General features: G+C 44.9%; 1 protein-coding gene across 6 annotated transcripts in view; it reads right to left on the bottom strand.

The window, feature by feature from the left end:
• Window positions 1-18,401, bottom strand: part of lpin1 (lipin 1) — a 78,188-nt gene that overhangs the window by 38,983 nt on the left and 20,804 nt on the right. The window contains exon 1 of one of the 6 annotated variants that reach the window (XM_031901799.1): window positions 11,914-12,010. The exons of 3 other annotated variants lie outside the window; for them this stretch is intronic. In XM_031901799.1, coding sequence (XP_031757659.1) covers window positions 11,914-11,991 — 78 coding nt within the window. In that variant the 5' untranslated portion in view covers window positions 11,992-12,010. Of the gene's footprint in view, window positions 1-5,189; window positions 5,516-11,913; window positions 12,011-18,401 lie in introns of those variants that run through there. 2 more of the 6 variants (NM_001079027.1, XM_012963152.2) reach the window with 2 other exon arrangements.

The raw sequence follows: 18,401 nt of genomic DNA, 5'->3' as shown, positions 1-18,401 counted from the left end.
AGGTGTTTTTTTTTTTTTTTATTTTGGGTTTTTTTTTGCCATTTTGCAACTATTGTTGAATTGCTGAACATTTTAGCTTACTATTATTCTGTTATTAAACACTGCACTGATGCTGTCTTGGTGTTCGAAACTACAAAATAAATGTTAAAACAAAACACTAGGTTACATAAAGCAGGGATGATTCTCATTGGAAGATCCTTTTGAATTAAGTGGGACCCTGGTTCTGGAAACCTTCAACATTTTATAGGGCAGAGCTGCTTTAAGCCTTGTCCTGGCTTTGTACGCTTCATCCCTTTGACATATGAGCCTCAGTATATTCAGCTAAAGGGCAAATTCTATTGAGCTGGGGAAAGCTACGTACATCGAGACTCACATAATGTCTTATGTTGAAGGCCAGATAATTCAGATCCTTAATCATGTTCCCCAGAAAAGAGATCTGCAAGCGTTTCTCATACAGCAACTCTCCAAAGTCCGTTTAAGCTTCTGGGAGCAGGAGGCTGCTGGGAATAATCTGTTCCTGGGGCCCACATGTAAAAGCAGCAACCAAGCAAAAGTGATGTCGATTTAAAGGGGTTTAAATGGCTGGAATATACAGAGCGCTTTGTGCCATTGCCGGGTATGAGCATAACATACTGTACATGTAAAGGGTCTCACTGCTCCTTACGTAGATTTATTGCCCTTGGATGGGTTCCAGGCTACTGAAGGGGAGAGTCTGGCACTGGAGCAGGAATCTACAGACCCTAAACAAAAGTGCAATACATCCAGCTCCTGTCAGTCTGGCTAACTCTTTCACAGACGGCTAGTGGCGTGCAGTAATATTGCTTTCAGGCGTGCAAGAGATTTCTAAACTTTCTACCCAGGCTTTAGCTAATGAAAAAGGGCCACTAACCAGTGAGGCAACGGATTTAATGGGTCAGACTATGCGGTAAAGAGCCAGAACTTTTGACTGTCACCTTAATCAATGGATCACTCACAGTAGAGCCCTGCTCCGAGTCAGGTACCCGCAAGAAAAGAGGTACCATGAGGGCTATGGGTAGGATTTCAGGATGCGGGTATAGATGTGGGTCTATGGGTCTTATCTGTGTTTCTTGTTTTATATTATATTATGTATATTTTACTCCTTCAAACACTTTTTTAAACGTTTTGTCTACCCCCACCCACTACTAATTATAGCACTTCCGGTTTAATGGTGGTCAGTGGGTCATGGATTGGGTTGCAAATAAGGCGGTTGCGAGTCGTGTCAGGTAGCAAGTCCAAGCGGGTAGAAATGCGGCTGAGGGTTCCGGTTCGGGATTCAAAAATTGGTTGCGTGCAGGACTCTAAAGGCTGCCATACATGGGCCGAATCAGTCTAAGGGACCGATATCGGCAGCTTATCGGCCTGTGTATGGGCACTAAAGATGGGCCTGCCCGACCGACATCTGGCCTGAAATTGGGCAGATATCGATTGGGCAGGTTTAAAAATCGGATAGTTAATGCGGTCCCCGAACCAACAGACGCCTATACCCGTCATTCTAATTTGGCCCTGGGCCCAAACGCCCGTCATCACAGCCCCTTTCCTGCTTGCCACCTTCCCCACTGCCACCACCATTAGAAGTCTGCTGAACACATTTACACAATCCACCACAGAAACCCTGGAATTACCGCCACGTTCAAGGCAGTGTGCCCTTTTGCTATCCACGATTTACCCAGGGCCCCTTAGCTTATAAAAAAAGTTACAGGCAGATGCAATTATTGTATGCGCCATCCTGTATAGTTCCAAAGAACCCATACCCAATCTCACCCAACGTGACCTTATGGCCAATGGCACACCGTACATGTGAACACACATTCTTCATCAGAAGATTCCTTTGCATTGGGGTAAATGCTAATCACTGCTGGTAAAACATCCGAGTAACAGTGGCCCAAGGCTGGGGTTTTCGGGAGATAAATAGGAGAGTAACTGGGCATTCTCCCCAAATGGCACTCAGAGCTGCAGAAAAGGGAACAAGCCCTTTAAAAAAAACTTTATTGTGGAGGTGCAATAAAGTTTTTTAAAGGGCTTGTTCCCTTTTCTGCAGCTCTGAGTGCCATTTGCATTGGTTGTTACTTTGGTTTTGGGAGGGTGCCGATCCCTCTAGCAGTGTGCACCGGGCGCTTAATTATTTTGGAGAGCCAAGGGTGTGCGGAAAGGGTCTCTGTTTTGCATTCTCCCCAAATGTCAGGCTAAGCCTCTGGCTCATTGGGGACCCCAGGGGTACAGTGAGGCAGTTTGAGAAGTAACAGCCACAGCTATTAAATCTTATGTAACAATATATTCAATGTATATACCCCCCAATGTATGTAGCTCAGTGACACAGAGGTTTATGAGTTTGGCATCATCTGTGTAAATGATAAATCCACACGGGGTAATCTGCTCACCAGTTTCTATTTAGGGCTGTGGATAGTCATGAAGCATAAAAACACTGACAGATGGCGGCTGCTACATTGTATAACCTAAGACAGAGCCAGGCTAATGGGAAGGAGGCACCGTTCTGCCACAGAGCGACAGAGTCTCCCTAACTTATACATGTGGCACCCCACAACTGAATGAACCCACACCTCTACTATAGACAGACCTGGCCGGATGCTGTGTGAGCTGATCAGTCAGATAAGCACAATTTGGCCACTTACATGCACGGACTGGGCCACACATCCAAGCTTAATATCCATAGACACAGATATTTTTTTAGGTTTACATCCCCTTTACCCAGGAAGCCTTAGAAGCAAGACTGCCCTGGTTAAACTGTATCACTCCACTTACTATACATGGATCTGGGTTTATTTCTGAATGGCGCTGCAGATGCAGTAAATGGATAAGGAGGCAGGGAGTTGCCCCAGAGGCTGTTACATTCTTTTCCTTTCACCTCTGTTCCCCTTTGTTCCCAGCAGTGAAGCAGAGTCACCTGCCTGTGTGTGAGAAGCCAAACGCCTCCCTGTCCTTCACCTTCCCCATTCAGGGCTCCGACGCAATCACGCTCACAGCACGTACCGTGCCTTTAAAAGAAAACACTCAAGCGTAAGAAAGAAGCTGCAGCGCCCCCTCCTCCTCCTCCTCTGAAGGAAATAGTAACAGATCCGCCAGTTCCCTCTCACTGTGCCAGCATAGCTATTTAAAGGGAAAGGCTTATGGGAAATAGAATACCTGCAATCAGAGAGTTTCTCAGCGGCATTCCCCCCCCCCCCCCCCCCCACAGTGCCTACTTAGCATTTGCCAGTCACCTACCTGCCCACCTATCTACACTGCAGTCTAAGCGTTGCTCAGTCATCTACCCAACTACAGTGCACCCTTAGCATTGCCCATCCACCTACACACCACGAAGCCTTAGCATTGGCCAGCCACCTACTATCATGATGCATTTTAGCATTGGCCAGCCACCTACATACCATGAAGCCTTAGCATTGGCCAGCCACCTACTATCATGATGCATTTTAGCATTGGCAAGCCACCTACATACCATGAAGCCTTAGCATTGGCCAGCAACCTACTATCATGATGCATTTTAGCATTGGCCAGCCACCTACATACCATGAAGCCTTAGCATTGGCCAGCCACCTACTATCATGATGCATTTTAGCATTGGCCATCCACTACATGCCATGAAGCCTTAGCATTGGCCAGCCACCTACTATCATGATGCATTTTAGCGTTGGCCAGCCACCTACTATCATGATGCATTTTAGCTTTGGCCAGCCACCTACATTCCATGAAGCTTTAGCATTGGCCAGCCACCAATGTATAATGATGCATTTTAGTGTTGGCCAGCCAGCTAATTACCTCCAGTTTAGCCTAGCATTGCCTAGCCAATTATGTACCTACAGTGCAGTCTTAGCACTGCCTGGGTATCCACCCACCTACTGTGCTAAAATGCTGACTTAGCATTGGCCAGCTGCCTACCTAACCACAATCTACAGTTCAGTAATGGCCAGCCAGCTACCTACTTAATGTTTAGACTTAGCATTGCCTATCCAACTCTCTGCCTACAGTGCAGCTTTAGCACTGCCCAGCCATATACCCACCAACAGGGCACTGGCCAGCGACCTACCTATTTGCAGTGTAGTCTTAGATCTATCCTACCACCCACCCAGGTCTGGACTGGGATTTGAATAGCCCCCAGAATCCAATCTTAAAGCAGCCCCCCGGGCATTGGCCTGAACCCACAGATTGCCAGTCCGGGCCTGTAATCTGGGCCTGGTTTTTGATGCCCAATTTTGAAAGGGAACAAAAATCACAACTAGCAGAGCTCCCATATGCCATTTAGGCATTGGATTTCAAGGAGGGCTTCACTGCAACTCATCAACTGTTACTGGACTACGAATCCCAGAGTCCTCCAACAGCATCTGGCTGTTCCTGCATAGTTTGTAATGAAACAGGTAGAGGGTCTCCCCACTCTGTATGTACTACTCATTGTTCTGTTTGCCCTGACTGCATGTAAATAACATACTCCATTTGTTTGCTGTTTGTGCCAAGCCAGTCAGCTTATTTCCATAAAGACACATGAATGAAAAAGGCAGTATATACACACACATAAACATGTCATAACCCAACCAACGGCTGCTGTTTGTTAAACTACAACTCCCAGGATCCCCTGAAAGCTTTTATAGCTCAACAGCAGTCATAAGAGCACAGATTTGACAGCCATGTACCCTAAACATTAATATATGCTGTACCTACCTACATACAGCTGCCTATTCCATTAGTATTATTTATGCTACTGATGTTAATGGCCCTGTCTGCTGTTTCACTACAATTCCCAGCATCCCCCAATAGCATATGTCCTCCAACAGCAGGGGGGCTACAAAAACCTCTGAGCTAAAACCATTTAGATAGGGACAGACAATGATGATAGATAGATGATATAGATAGATGATAGATAGATAGATAGATAGATAGATGATAGATAGAGCTGCCAATCCTACATGATAGTCATTGATAGCCAATGGCCATATCGTTTAACTACAAATCCCAGAATCCCCTGACAGCACAACAGCTGGAGGGGTACACACATTTCTCTGCTAAACAAACACAAAACATGAGCTAAATACATTTATCTGACAGCGGTCAGGGTATTAGGGTGGCCAATGGATTGCCCATTGGATTTTGTACTAATATTGCATTTAAAGGCATATTAACATTAGACAGGTAATGCAGACAAGGGCCCTGTTACTTACTGACAGTGTCGGTGGGTAGGGAGCCCCTAGCAGTCCCTCAGCAGATGCCCGGAGTGTAAGTGAGAGCGGTGCCGCTCAGTTGCAGAGAGTGGGCTGGGGGGGGGGCAGTGACACGCACAGTGACAGACAGCAGCCGACACATCAGCAGCAGCAGCTCCCATAGCCCGGGCTGAGCGCCGCTAAGCACATCCCACTCTGCCCGGCTGCTGCAGGGATCATTCAGTCCCTATGCACCCCCTACCCGCCAGCCTTACTCCCACATAGCGCCTTCCCCCGGCAGTGCCCCTTTTTGCGTAAGGAAGTGGTTTGTCCCTCCCGCAACCATGCTGGATCTTATTTGTGATTGAGTCTTAGGGAGGAGGCTGAGGTGATCAGGCCAGCCAATCAAGAAGCTGCATTTTCTCAGCCCAATGCTGGTTATGACTGGTGTGATTAATGAGTGTGCTTCTAGGGAAATAGTGCAGAGCAGTGGTGGGGTTAGGGGGAAAGGGTGCCTATGGGGACATAGTGCAGAGCAGTGGTGGGGTTAGGGGGAAAGGGCGCCTATGGGGACATAGTGCAGAGCAGTGGTGGGGATAGGGGGAAAGGGCGCCTATGGGGACATAGTGCAGAGCAGTGGTGGGGTTAGGGGGAAAGGGCGCCTATGGGGAGATAGTGCAGAGCAGTGGTGGGGTTAGGGGGAAAGGGCGCCTATGGGGACATAGTGCAGAGCAGTGGTGGGGTTAGGGGGAGAGGGCGCCTATGGGGAGATAGTGCAGAGCAGTGGTGGGGTTAGGGGGAAAGGGCGCCTATGGGGACATAGTGCAGAGCAGTGGTGGGGTTAGGGGGAGAGGGTGCCTATGGGGACATAGTGCAGAGCAGTGGTGGGGATAGGGGGAAAGGGCGCCTATGGGGACATAGTGCAGAGCAGTGGTGGGGTTAGGGGGAGAGGGCGCCTATGGGGACATAGTGCAGAGCAGTGGTGGGGATAGGGGGAAAGGGCGCCTATGGGGACATAGTGCAGAGCAGTGGTGGGGATAGGGGGAAAGGGCGCCTATGGGGACATAGTGCAGAGCAGTGGTGGGGTTAGGGGGAAAGGGCGCCTATGGGGACATAGTGCAGAGCAGTGGTGGGGTTAGGGGGAGAGGGCGCCTATGGGGAGATAGTGCAGAGCAGTGGTGGGGTTAGGGGGAAAGGGCGCCTATGGGGAGATAGTGCAGAGCAGTGGTGGGGTTAGGGGGAAAGGGCGCCTATGGGGAGATAGTGCAGAGCAGTGGTGGGGTTAGGGGGAGAGGGCGCCTATGGGGAGATAGTGCAGAGCAGTGGTGGGGTTAGGGGGAAAGGGCGCCTATGGGGAGATAGTGCAGAGCAGTGGTGGGGTTAGGGGGAAAGGGCGCCTATGGGGAGATAGTGCAGAGCAGTGGTGGGGTTAGGGGGAGAGGACGCCTATGGGGACATAGTGCAGAGCAGTGGTGGGGTTAGGGGGAGAGGGCGCCTATGGGGAGATAGTGCAGAGCAGTGGTGGGGTTAGGGGGAAAGGGCGCCTATGGGGACATAGTGCAGAGCAGTGGTGGGGTTAGGGGGAAAGGGCGCCTATGGGGACATAGTGCAAAGCAGTGGTGGGGTTAGGGGGAAAGGGCGCCTATGGGGACATAGTGCAGAGCAGTGGTGGGGTTAGGGGGAGAGGGTGCCTATGGGGACATAGTGCAGAGCAGTGGTGGGGTTAGGGGGAAAGGGTGCCTATGGGGACATAGTGCAGAGCAGTGGTGGGGTTAGGGGAAAAGGGTGCCTATGGGGACATAGTGCAGAGCAGTGGTGGGGTTAGGGGGAAAGGGCGCCTATGGGGACATAGTGCAGAGCAGTGGTGGGGTTAGGGGGAAAGGGCGCCTATGGGGACATAGTGCACAATAGTAGTAGGATTTGGGGATTTGCTATAGTAATAGTGCCCAATACTGGTAGGTTGGGGGGCAGAGTATGTGCTACTGTAATAGTGCCCAATACTGGTAGGTTGGGGGGCAGGGTATGTGCTACTGTAATATTGCCCAATACTGGTAAGTTGGGGGGCAGGGTATGTGCTACTGTAATAGTGCCCAATACTGGTAGGTTGGGGGGCAGAGTATGTGCTACTGTAATAGTGCCCAATACTGGTAGGTTGGGGGCAGGGTATGTGCTACTGTAATAGTGCCCAATACTGGTAGGTTGGGGGGCAGAGTATGTGCTACTGTAATATTGCCCAATACTGGTAGGTTGGGGGGCAGGGTATGTGCTACTGTAATAGTGCCCAATACTGGTAGGTTGGGGGGCAGGGTATGTGCTACTGTAATAGTGCCCAATACTGGTAGGATGGGGGGGTATGTGCTACTGTAATAGTGCCCAATACTGGTAGGATGGGGGGGTATGTGCTACTGTAATAGTGCCCAATACTGGTAGGTTGGGGGCAGGGTATGTGCTACTGTAATAGTGCCCAATACTGGTAGGATGGGGGGGTATGTGCTACTGTAATAGTGCCCAATACTGGTAGGATGGGGGGGTATGTGCTACTGTAATAGTGCCCAATACTGGTAGGTTGGGGGGCAGAGTATGTGCTACTGTAATAGTGCCCAATACTGGTAGGTTGGGGGCAGGGTATGTGCTACTGTAATAGTGCCCAGTACTGGTAGGTTGGGGGGCAGGGTATGTGCTACTGTAATAGTGCTGAATACTGGTGGGAATACTGGTGGGATGGGGGGATATGTGCTACTAAAATAGCGCCCAATACTGGGGGGATGTGGGGTATGTGTTACTGTATTAGGATACAATACTGGTAGGATGAAGGGGTTATGTGTACTGGTAGGATGGGCTGCTGAAAATGAGTTAGTGCACAATACTGAAAGGATGGGGGATATGGGCTACTGAAATAGTGGCCAATATTTGTAGGATGGGAGGATATGTAATACTAAAATAGTGCCCAATGCTGATAGGATGTATGTGCTACTGTTATAGGCACACCACTGGTAGACTGTGGTTTTTGCGCAAGGAATTGAGTTTCACAACTTTTCTGCAACTTTTTTCTGCAGAAACTTTTTCAGTTCAGACTTATTAGTAAGTGTAAGACATTTGTGGAAGTGAGTTTATTCAAATTTTTAAAAAATAAAAAAATTAGGAATGTTAGTGTTTTAGTAAATTATTTATACTAAGTACAGGTTTGGGATCTGTTAATCGGAAACCCAATATCCAGAAAGCTCCAAATTACGGGAAGCCTGTCTCCTACAGACTCCATTTTAATCAAATATTCTGTATAAATAAACATAAATAAGGCTAAAAGCAACCCTAACTGTACCTGCACTTCCTATATTCAGTTACCCTTAGCATTTCTGACTCTCAGCCGAGCCAGAAGTAGTAACAGTCTAAACATGTAAATATCTCAGAAATGGCTGAAAAGAAAATGACTGTAAATTGCAAAAGTACTTGCTGAAGTACCGTGGGTAAATTTATATCAATCGGTTTTTGGGTTTCGTTTCCCTTTATGACACTTGTGGGGTGATATAGTAAATGGTTGAAAGTTTGCTACCAGTCTAGTAAGTGACCAATCAGCAGGTAGCGTTTACTGGTCAACTTTTTATTACATTACCCCAAAAGGCTGCCTTTACCTTTTTTACGGTGTCATACTATATTAATTTGTCTTTTAATCATTTTTTTTTTACACCTATTTATTACACGTTCAGTTTTCAGTCTTCCGACAAATGTTTGGATATCGGTCGTACGTTTAAAACTAGCATTCAGGAGGAAATTGTAAGATAAAGCCCTTAAAATACAAATCTCAGGACGTTCTGAACATGAAATAGTTGGCAGTCACCAATTATATGACGGTATTACTTGGGGTTAAGCTGGCCATACACGCACCAATAATATCGTATGAAACCTCGTTTCGTACGATATTTGGTGCGTGTATGGCAAGTCGGCGAGTCGACCGATATCGCAGGAGGCTGCTGATATCGGTCGACTAGCCGACCGGCCAGGTTAAAAGATTTTGATTGGGCTCCATAGAAGGCGCCTGAGCAAAATCTGCCGTCAGGGCTGAATCGGCAGGTAGAGATCCTATTGTTTCTACCTCCTTATCTGCCGTTTCAGCCATGAACATTAGTGGCGGATTTAACGATCTTTTCACGTGTGTGGCCACCTTTAGTCTAGATGTTTATCTAGCTAGATCTGCTTATTAGGGCCTTTTGCCTGTACATTATGGCTTGTTTTCATCTGTGGGACAGGAAGTAACCAGACTTACATAAGGCCATTAGCAATTGACATAAGAAGAATGAGTATATAAGAGGTCACACCAGTGCTCCATGCCACAGAGTTCAGGCTTGTTACTCCATCACCTGATCCGTCAGACTTGTATAATAGGATTAGTGGAGGGAAGTGGGTGGATGCCATGCTCATCTTTGTTTATGTCTCAGGCGACACACCCATACAGGCTGAGAGACACAGAAGCTAATGAGACATCTGTCCTGTAAGTTACACATCGGCAGAACTACTTGAGACCAGAGACAGTCACATAACAAACATCTCTACTAGTCAGGATTACCAGATATGGCAGTCATCCACCAATGAAAAGGCATTACAGGGCGCCGCTGTTGTCATCATATCCAGTATTTTCCAATTTCCCACCAAAATAATAAATTGCAGATTTATTTTGGGGTTAACAGGGAATTGTAAGTTTTGCTTCATTATACATTGTATGCCATATGTATAACCCATACCCTCTCACACTCAGTATTACCTGACTCCATCTTGCCTCACTATACCATCCTGTCCTGCTGTATACACTCACAGCACCTTCTCCTGACACAATATTAATCATTGTACGCACTGTCCTACTGTTACAGCCCCTTTTCTATAACATTTCTTTACTTAGTTGGGCCCTGTATAAGAATGAGGTCCCAGGAAGCCATCCATATTGACCCCTACTTCCCAAACACTGCTCTTCAAGCCTATAGAATGTAAGAACTGGGAATGATTATGTCGCTAGTCCATCAGACATCATGGAGTAATGTAAGACTCCAGGAGACCTGACAATGAACTTGCATTCTCATTAGATCAGCGTTATCTTTAGGAAACATCCACACGGAGACCTTTAAACGCACTGCATTGCAATGGGATCTGTTAAAAGCCCCAGGTCCAGCAAGTGTATTTACACAGAGGAAAAGGAGAGATAAACATGGATCTCTTACCAAGGTGCCCTCAGTACTATACTTTCATTTACTCTTCATCTTCTAATGCTGTTGTGGGCAGCACCTTTTTCTCTTCATCCTTTAGACACTGAATAAAAGGGACACTGATACACAATATATGGACCACGTCATCCTCTTGAATGATAATAAAAGGTTTACATTTTTGGTTGCTAGGATCCCATTAACCCTATCAACAAGGAAGTGGTTTGAATGACAGACTAAACGATGTATAGGAGAGGCCTGAACAGAAATGTAAGTAATAAAAGGTAACAATAATAAAATGATAGCCTTACAAACCAATCATTTTTTGTGTGCAGCCTTGCACCCTCAGGTTGGGTCTTTAGTGTCGTACCATCTGCAATATGTTAACCCACAACTCCAGTATCATCAATCTCTATTGATTGTCTTGAGTTTACTGAGATGGACAAGTACAGATATAGGATCTATTATCTGGAATGTTTGGGACATGGGGTTTTTCATATAATGGGTTTTATGCAACCAGGTCAACGTGAAGTTTACAAAAAACCTTTTTAACCTTAAATAAACCCAATAGATTTGTCTTGCCACCAATATGGAGCCATGCAGCTTAGGATCAAGTAGATGGTACTATTGTTTATTACATAGAAAAAGGGAATCATTTTTAAAAATAATAATTAATTAGTCTACTGGCGATGGTTTTTCCTGGAATTATGAGCTTTCTGGATAATATTACAGTGTACAGCAATGTACAAAATGTATACATCCAATACACGGATTACATGCCTGCTCAATGAGCTTGCAATCTAAAAGGAGATGGGGGGGTATAAGACTCTAATTAGAAACCTGCTGTTCCTTAAGGGTGAAGACACACAGAGCTACTAGTAGCAGCTACTTGTCACTGATACAAAAATAGACAATTATCATCATCAACTGATAATTGTCTCTATGTGTGTTTAACCAGAGGCAATTCTCAATATTGTCTATGGCAGGGTATTTTCTGGCATTTAGTAGCAGTGACAAGTAGCTGCTACTAAGTATCTCAGTGTGTCTTCACCCTTAAGGGCTCTGGCACACGGGGAGATTAGTCGCCCGTGACAAATCTCCCTGCCTTTCCTCTCAAGGCAACTTCTACAGGGAAATCGCAGCGCCGCGTATTCCATCCCACCGGGGATTTAGATTTTCGCCGGTGGGATGGCATTTCGGGGAGATTAGTCACCTGCAAACTAATCTCCTCATGTGCCAGAGCCCTTAATGCTGTGAGAATAAATTGACATCCCAACACAAAATGGCTAAACATCTCACAATGACCAGTGCTGCATCTTATCTTTCTTTTACAATGAATGAAAACAAATCAGATTGAAGTTTATGGTACCAATTATACAAAAAACAACCAGTCCTGGCAGTAAATAAGTTACTACACAAGACTCTGATTCTATCCAGAGAGAAGCTATAAAGGTGTCTAACATATTGCAGGGTACACCCCCAGCCACCCCCCAAAGGGTTAAATTCTACACTGTAAACAGAAAAACAAAAATGTGCAAAAGTAACAAGCTACAGACCGTTGTCTTCTTAACCTGTGAGTCGGGCACAAAGATGTTGTACTTCAAGGAGTGTAGAATTTGCTTGACTCTGCCCATGCTGCCAGCCTTCCTTGCCCAGGTCCCCCCATCTGGCTCACTGGAACATTTCCCTATTCATCCCATGGCTGCAGGAGCTGTATGCAGTGAGTCTGCTATAGTCAAGCTGCCAGCATAGTCACACACATAGGGGGTTCATTGTCATGTAGCCGAGTGGTACTTTCCAGTTATGTGTGGTGCTTGTTAATGATGCTGCACGCTAATCGTTTTCACAGCAGTTCAATAGCAGCTCAGTGGTCAGAGAAAGGAGAGGGCATTGGGGCTGCTTAGGAACTAGGGTTGTTCAGCCCATAGGCTGCTACCTTATGTAGTGCTACAAATCCCATAAGCCTCTAGTGAGTCTGAGATAACACTTGCAGACCAAATAAAAAAATTCCACCTTTTTTTTAGAATAACATTAACTACCACAGAATGTGAAGGGGAGGTGACAGGGGACCTGGGCTGCAGGGCCTGCTTCCTCTATAGCTGTAGAGACATCCCCCCTTCCCCAGCTGTTCTCCTACCTGAGGGAAAGAGCAGTAGAGGACAGGGGGATATGAACAGGTGGGGGGATGCAACTGGGCAGGAGGGGGTTGTTGCAGTGCACACCGTACCCCCTTGGAGGATTTATTTTTGCTGGGGGACCCGGCACCATATTGTTACACCACTAACTGTGCTGCTTAGTATTGTTCTCCATTTACCTATTATAATGTAATTTTTCCTCACATTAAAGGGAGACTGTCATGAAAATATAAGATATGGGGATTAGAAACAAATGGCATCAAATCCAGGAAAATGTAAAATCGGGGGAAATTAATTACCGTATTTTCCGGCGTATAAGACGACTTTTTAACCCCGAAAAATCTGTGCCAAAGTCAGGAGTCGTCTTATACGCCGGGTACTCACCTGCACTTTGCTTCCTGGTCTTCCTAGTGCGGCCTGCACGATCGCATTTTCGTTGCCACAGCAACGGGAGACGCGCTACGCCGGGAGACGCGCCATTTAGCCTGCACTCACCCGGAGACTACTTTACCACTGAGGATTTCCGCAGGCATTCTGGCTAATGTCGTGCTGCTCCGGACCCACGCAAATTTCACCCACAAAGCTCCGATGATGCGGGACGGTAGCCCAGTGCGTACAAGTGCAGCCCGCTGCTCCCTCACCCTCGTGGTGCAAAGTTTCACGCAACTTCCTGAAAGCATGCGCAACCTCCAGGGGGCGGTTCCTCAGGGCTGAGTGGCGGAGCCTCATGTTGCTAGCCACGCCACATCGGGGATGTGTGACAAGCCTGCATAGGTACACTGTTTTAAAGATGTTGCGTATTGCCTTATTGGCAGGGGCAATTCTGGACATATCGCCGCCTGAGGCGGCTCCTGGATGCCGCCCCGCTCCCCAGCGCTTACCTTCTGAGCGCAGGAGCGGGTCCGGGGGCGGTGAGATCGCTAGTGCAGAGAGCGCAATTGCGCTCTCTGCACTAGAAGAGCCGAATTTCCAGTTTAAAAACCGGAAATTCGGCTCTTAAAGTTACCAGGAGCGGCTTTTTGCCGCCCCTGGTAACTGGGGCGCTTCTGCCGCCTGAGGCGAGTTTCTCAACTCGCCTAATGGCAGAAGCGCCCCTGCTTATTGGTGCAACTTTTGGTAACACCCAGTCATACCTTATAATCATACAAGTCAGTGTCGCATCTCCCTAGCCTGGGCTGTATGTGTAAGTCGTTCGGACTGAGCCGCATCTAATTCGGTGAAAGTCGTAGCTTGGAGACATGCCGTTGGATAAATGAGCTTCCCCTTTGGGATCAGAAAGTATTTGTCCGGCGTATAGTCAGGGGTCGTCTTATACGCCCAGTCGTCTTATACACCGGAAAATACGGTATGTATTATTTGTTGGTGGGACCACAAAAAATGGTGTAAAATGCAAGAAAACTTCAAATCGGGGTATGTAAAGTTGAGGTTTCACTGTACTTTATCTCATGGAATTAAAAACTTTATACACAATAAATGAACAATTCTGTACCATTTTTTAAATAAATGATCAGCAATCTGTCTTTCTACACACAGCTCTGTATTGGAGTCGGTTATTTGGCTCCAATACATTGTCTGAGAAAAGGGAGCACACACCAATGTATAGACCTAACTATCAGAGCCTGACTCCAACTGCTGCACGAGGAGAGACAGATTGGTAAAGAAAAATGTGATTATTTCATAAACAGTATATCATTTTTCATTGATTTTATTTAGAAAGTTTCTTATTTCCATGATTTACAATTTTACATTTTCATTTTCACAATAGTTAATAAATCAAGGTGCATAACTAGTTCTAAAAATCTTTTGGGTCACAGAGCTAATTCTGCAATTTAATTTGGGTCCCAGGACAAAAATATCAAGAAACTGTGATCTATTTCTCTATGGCAATGGGACATTTATATAATAGGCATCACCAGGAATGAGTCCTCAGTCCCGCACTTCCGTGCCCACAGGTATCTGTTATCCAGAAAGCTCCCATAGAATCCATTTTAATTAAATAATTCACAATTTTAAAATGTATTTCCTTTTTTTCTCTAATAATAAGACACTACCTTGTACTTGATCTCAATTAAGACATAATTAATCTTTATTGGAGGCAAATCCTTTTGAGTTTATTTAATGTTTCGATGATTTATTAGTAGACATTAGATATGGAGATCCACATTACGGAAAAACTCCTTATCCGGGAAAACCCCAGGTTCCATACCTGTATTGCACTTTAGCCTGATTGGACAATATACAATAAGCCAGGGTCAGACTAGGGTGTGCGAGACCCACTGGGGCTGCTACCCTAGGGCCCCACACCCCCTTTGGGGCCCCCACTCGCTCGCCCACCGTCAGCCTCTTCCTCCCCCCCCCCCCCCCGTGTGCAACTTTTGCCATAATTGGGGGTGGGGGGGCAGTGACGGGGGAAGGCAGACGATCAGGTTCCTGGTGACCCACTGACCCAGTCTGACCCTGCTATAAGCAGGCCCCTATTTAAATAACCATAGTTTCCTCTTCGGGACAACTGCTTCCTAGCCCAAGGCCATTTGGTAGACAAGTCACTTCCTGCCGAGAGGTACCATAGTCACATAAACACATTTTATATACCAGAGGAAAAGAAAATGACACATACAATACATAAGGCTCCAGCTGAGACTCATGTTTTGCCAAGTAGCTGTAGGTTTATACACGTGGAGCTACTTCTTTTACTAAGTGTAACAAATGCTGTATTCTGAGAACATAATGTATATTGCAACTCTACCAACAGGACCGTCCGGTTGACTCTATTCTGTGTAGTCATGTACTTGCGCAACCATCTTTCCTTTGACTGACAGTTTTGAGTACATGTGGTCAGGCCATCTCAAACTGAAAACACCAGGCCCAATCCCAGAATAAACAAGATTAGTGAATATGACTTGAAAAATATGGAACAATTTAAAAAGAAGAAAAATACTAATGATCATTTGCAGTTGTTGGTAATTAATGTGACCCAGTGACACACTGTCTGTGTGAATCATAATTGGTTTCATGTTAAGCAGGTTTGGCCAAGCACCAGTGCAAAAAGGAGAGGATTTATACTGTAATTAAGGAAATGAGATCAGCATTAAATAGTGCAGGAGTGACTGCTGATTCCTGGCACCTACCCTTCCCCAAAGCACTTTATGTAACTTTATGTAACTTCATTTTGCAAAACACATAGAATAGAGTAACAAATTAAGTGATGAATACATGTTTGCCGTGTTCAATTGCTTCCATTGTTTCAGCATATTTAACTTTCTGTAAGTTATCCTCACAGTTCTGTAGGCATGCATTTATCTGTAGTATACAAGGATAAAGGTGAAGGATACATTTATGTTACCATAACGAACCATAACGATGGTACATTTAAATGCGATCTAGAACTAACATTCAGATTGAACTTGTAAAATTAAAATCCTAAAAATAACAAATCGGAGGATGTCCTGACTATAATAATTGCCAGACACCAAACAAGGTCACCCAAGGATACCGTCAGATACACAATACATGCACAAATATTAACATTCCCCAACCGAAATTTTCTAACCTGTCTGATCAAATAAACAACTGATCTCCTTTGTATGAAAATTATCAGGACAATAATTTGAAGGCAGCATCTAGTCTGAAAATCATATGAAACAACATTTTGTACAATTATATTGTTGCATATATGGCCAGCTTAAAGCAGGTGAGGGATTGGTTTCAAGGGTTGCTTTTTTAGCCACTGAAGCAGTGTGAATTTTAAAAGCCCAGCTCAGGGCAGGCATCTTAAGCAGCCGAAGTCCAACTTAGGAGCAGGGATGGAGTGAGTTTCCCGTATGAAGGTTAGTCAAATATGAAACATCCAGTTTCCATTCTTAATTGTAGGTTCTCAGCAATGAATTACCCTTGTTCTTTAAGGCTGAAACTCATCATATATCAAGTCATTGGCAGATGCAAATGTCCCTAGGCATCTATACAGAGTAGAACCAAATAATATGGGTCTTTGGCTCAACCAGGGCACTATATGTGGAACTTTATGATGTTTCCATGTTTGCATGGGTTTTCCTCTCTTCTGTGCTTGGGTTTAATTCCTAGAAACATACTAGTGTATAAATAAATGAATAACCTAGAAAAGATCTTCAAAAGTAAAGAAAGATCAGAGTTGTCCAGGCTCTTATATGTTCTGTGACTTGTTTTGCATGTGAAGTGAAGAAACAGAACACGGAAAACATCCTTTCAACATTGGACTTGGCAAAGACCTTTGGAATATTGTGGACAGCAAAGTAAACAAACAAAGGATCCTTGACCAAATGAAGTCTCCCTATCAACTTAAACATCCCAAGTTATTGGAATATTTGAAGGGAAAAGATATAGAGGACAACCACCTAGACTCATAATAATTATGGGCATGCCACCGAGAAGCCTGAACAGGACATGGAGAAACACTTTCAGTACTGAGCTGAGATAGTCTTGAAGACACTTGAATAATAATAAAGATGAAATGGCTTCTAGCATAACTCGTGTGTACCTGTCTGTGTTAGGGATCCTACACACAGCATTTTTCAGTGTGCATTTGAAATGCAGGTTTAAGCACATCAGCTTATTTATCCCATTATATTCTGCCTATGTCTACTCATGCGAGTTCAATTTGCATTTGATGGCAGCTTTTCTTTGTGCTTTTTAAACAATAAGAGACACGTGTTGAACTCACATATAATATCAGATATAAACCCAGTACAGGTATGGGATCTGTTTTCTGGAAACCCATTATCCATTTCCTTTGTAATAATAAGACAGTACCTTTTACTTGATCGTAACTAAGATTTAATAAATCTTTATTACAGGCACAACAATCCTATTGGGTTTATTTAATGTTTAAATGATTTTTTTTTTGTAGACTTAAGGTGTGGAGATTCAAATTACAGAAAGGCTTATCTGGTCCCGAGCCTTCTGAATAATAGGTCCCACACTCAGCATGTATTTGCCAAAGCCCGTAAGATCCCTTAGTGAAATTAGACTGTAGGCTGTGACTGTAGGAATGCAGAATATATTGGTGCTGTATACATGTCTACCCCCCAGTGAAAATAATCATGGATATTATACAATGCCTCTTTGGCAGTGGCCTAACTATCATGCAGCAGACCCTGCAACCAGGGACGAGGGGTGGCTGTGTGGTCATGTGGTCACAAAAATCTCTCACAAATGGTAGTAAATTTTTTTGATTCAACAAGACACATTTTATTAATTTTTTAAAGCCATAACTGATGAGACCAATGTCCCTTTAACAAAGCAGTGTATCTCTGGGTTGTGTAACTGAAATGTTGCTGATGCTGTCAGTGGTGACTTTACACTCACATGCTAATCTTGGGACACTGCCAGTCTCTTCAATACTCACTCAGGCATTTGACATTAATTAACAAAGAAAACAAGGTTTAAACCACTGATACCAATTACTGCAGGAATGAACTTGCAGCCAAAGTCATTCTGACAGTGTCATAAAGGATCACCCCCCCCCCCCCCCACACAGATATAAACAGCCTAATGTTATATGCAGATGTAATTGCACATAATTAAAACTGCAAAAAAAATGCAAAATTCTATTTTCTTTAACAGAAAATTCTCCATAATAAAACCCCTTATGGCTTTTCTTTATGATTTGGATGTAAAAGTGACATCCTATTTTCCTGCTGGGAAGTTAAATAGGCTTTTTTGCTCTCTTGCAGTTCAGTTCCAGAAGAGTCGGTTGAGTGAAAGGTTTGCATTTAAAACAGCAAATTCATCACAGTTGGCTGTAGGGCTAAACCTGCCCATTATTAAAAGCGAATAGGACTTTGGAAATTAACAAGGGGGACAACAATGCACATTTAACTGGTTCCAATGATTTGTGTTTCAATTATATCTACACATCAGTTAATTAAAACTGG

The sequence above is a fragment of the Xenopus tropicalis genome, chromosome 5, assembly GCF_000004195.4.
Source record: "Xenopus tropicalis strain Nigerian chromosome 5, UCB_Xtro_10.0, whole genome shotgun sequence".
Taxonomy (NCBI): Eukaryota; Metazoa; Chordata; class Amphibia; order Anura; family Pipidae; genus Xenopus; species Xenopus tropicalis.
Note: the sequence above shows the minus strand (reverse complement) of the source record. Positions and strands in the feature narration are given on the sequence as shown.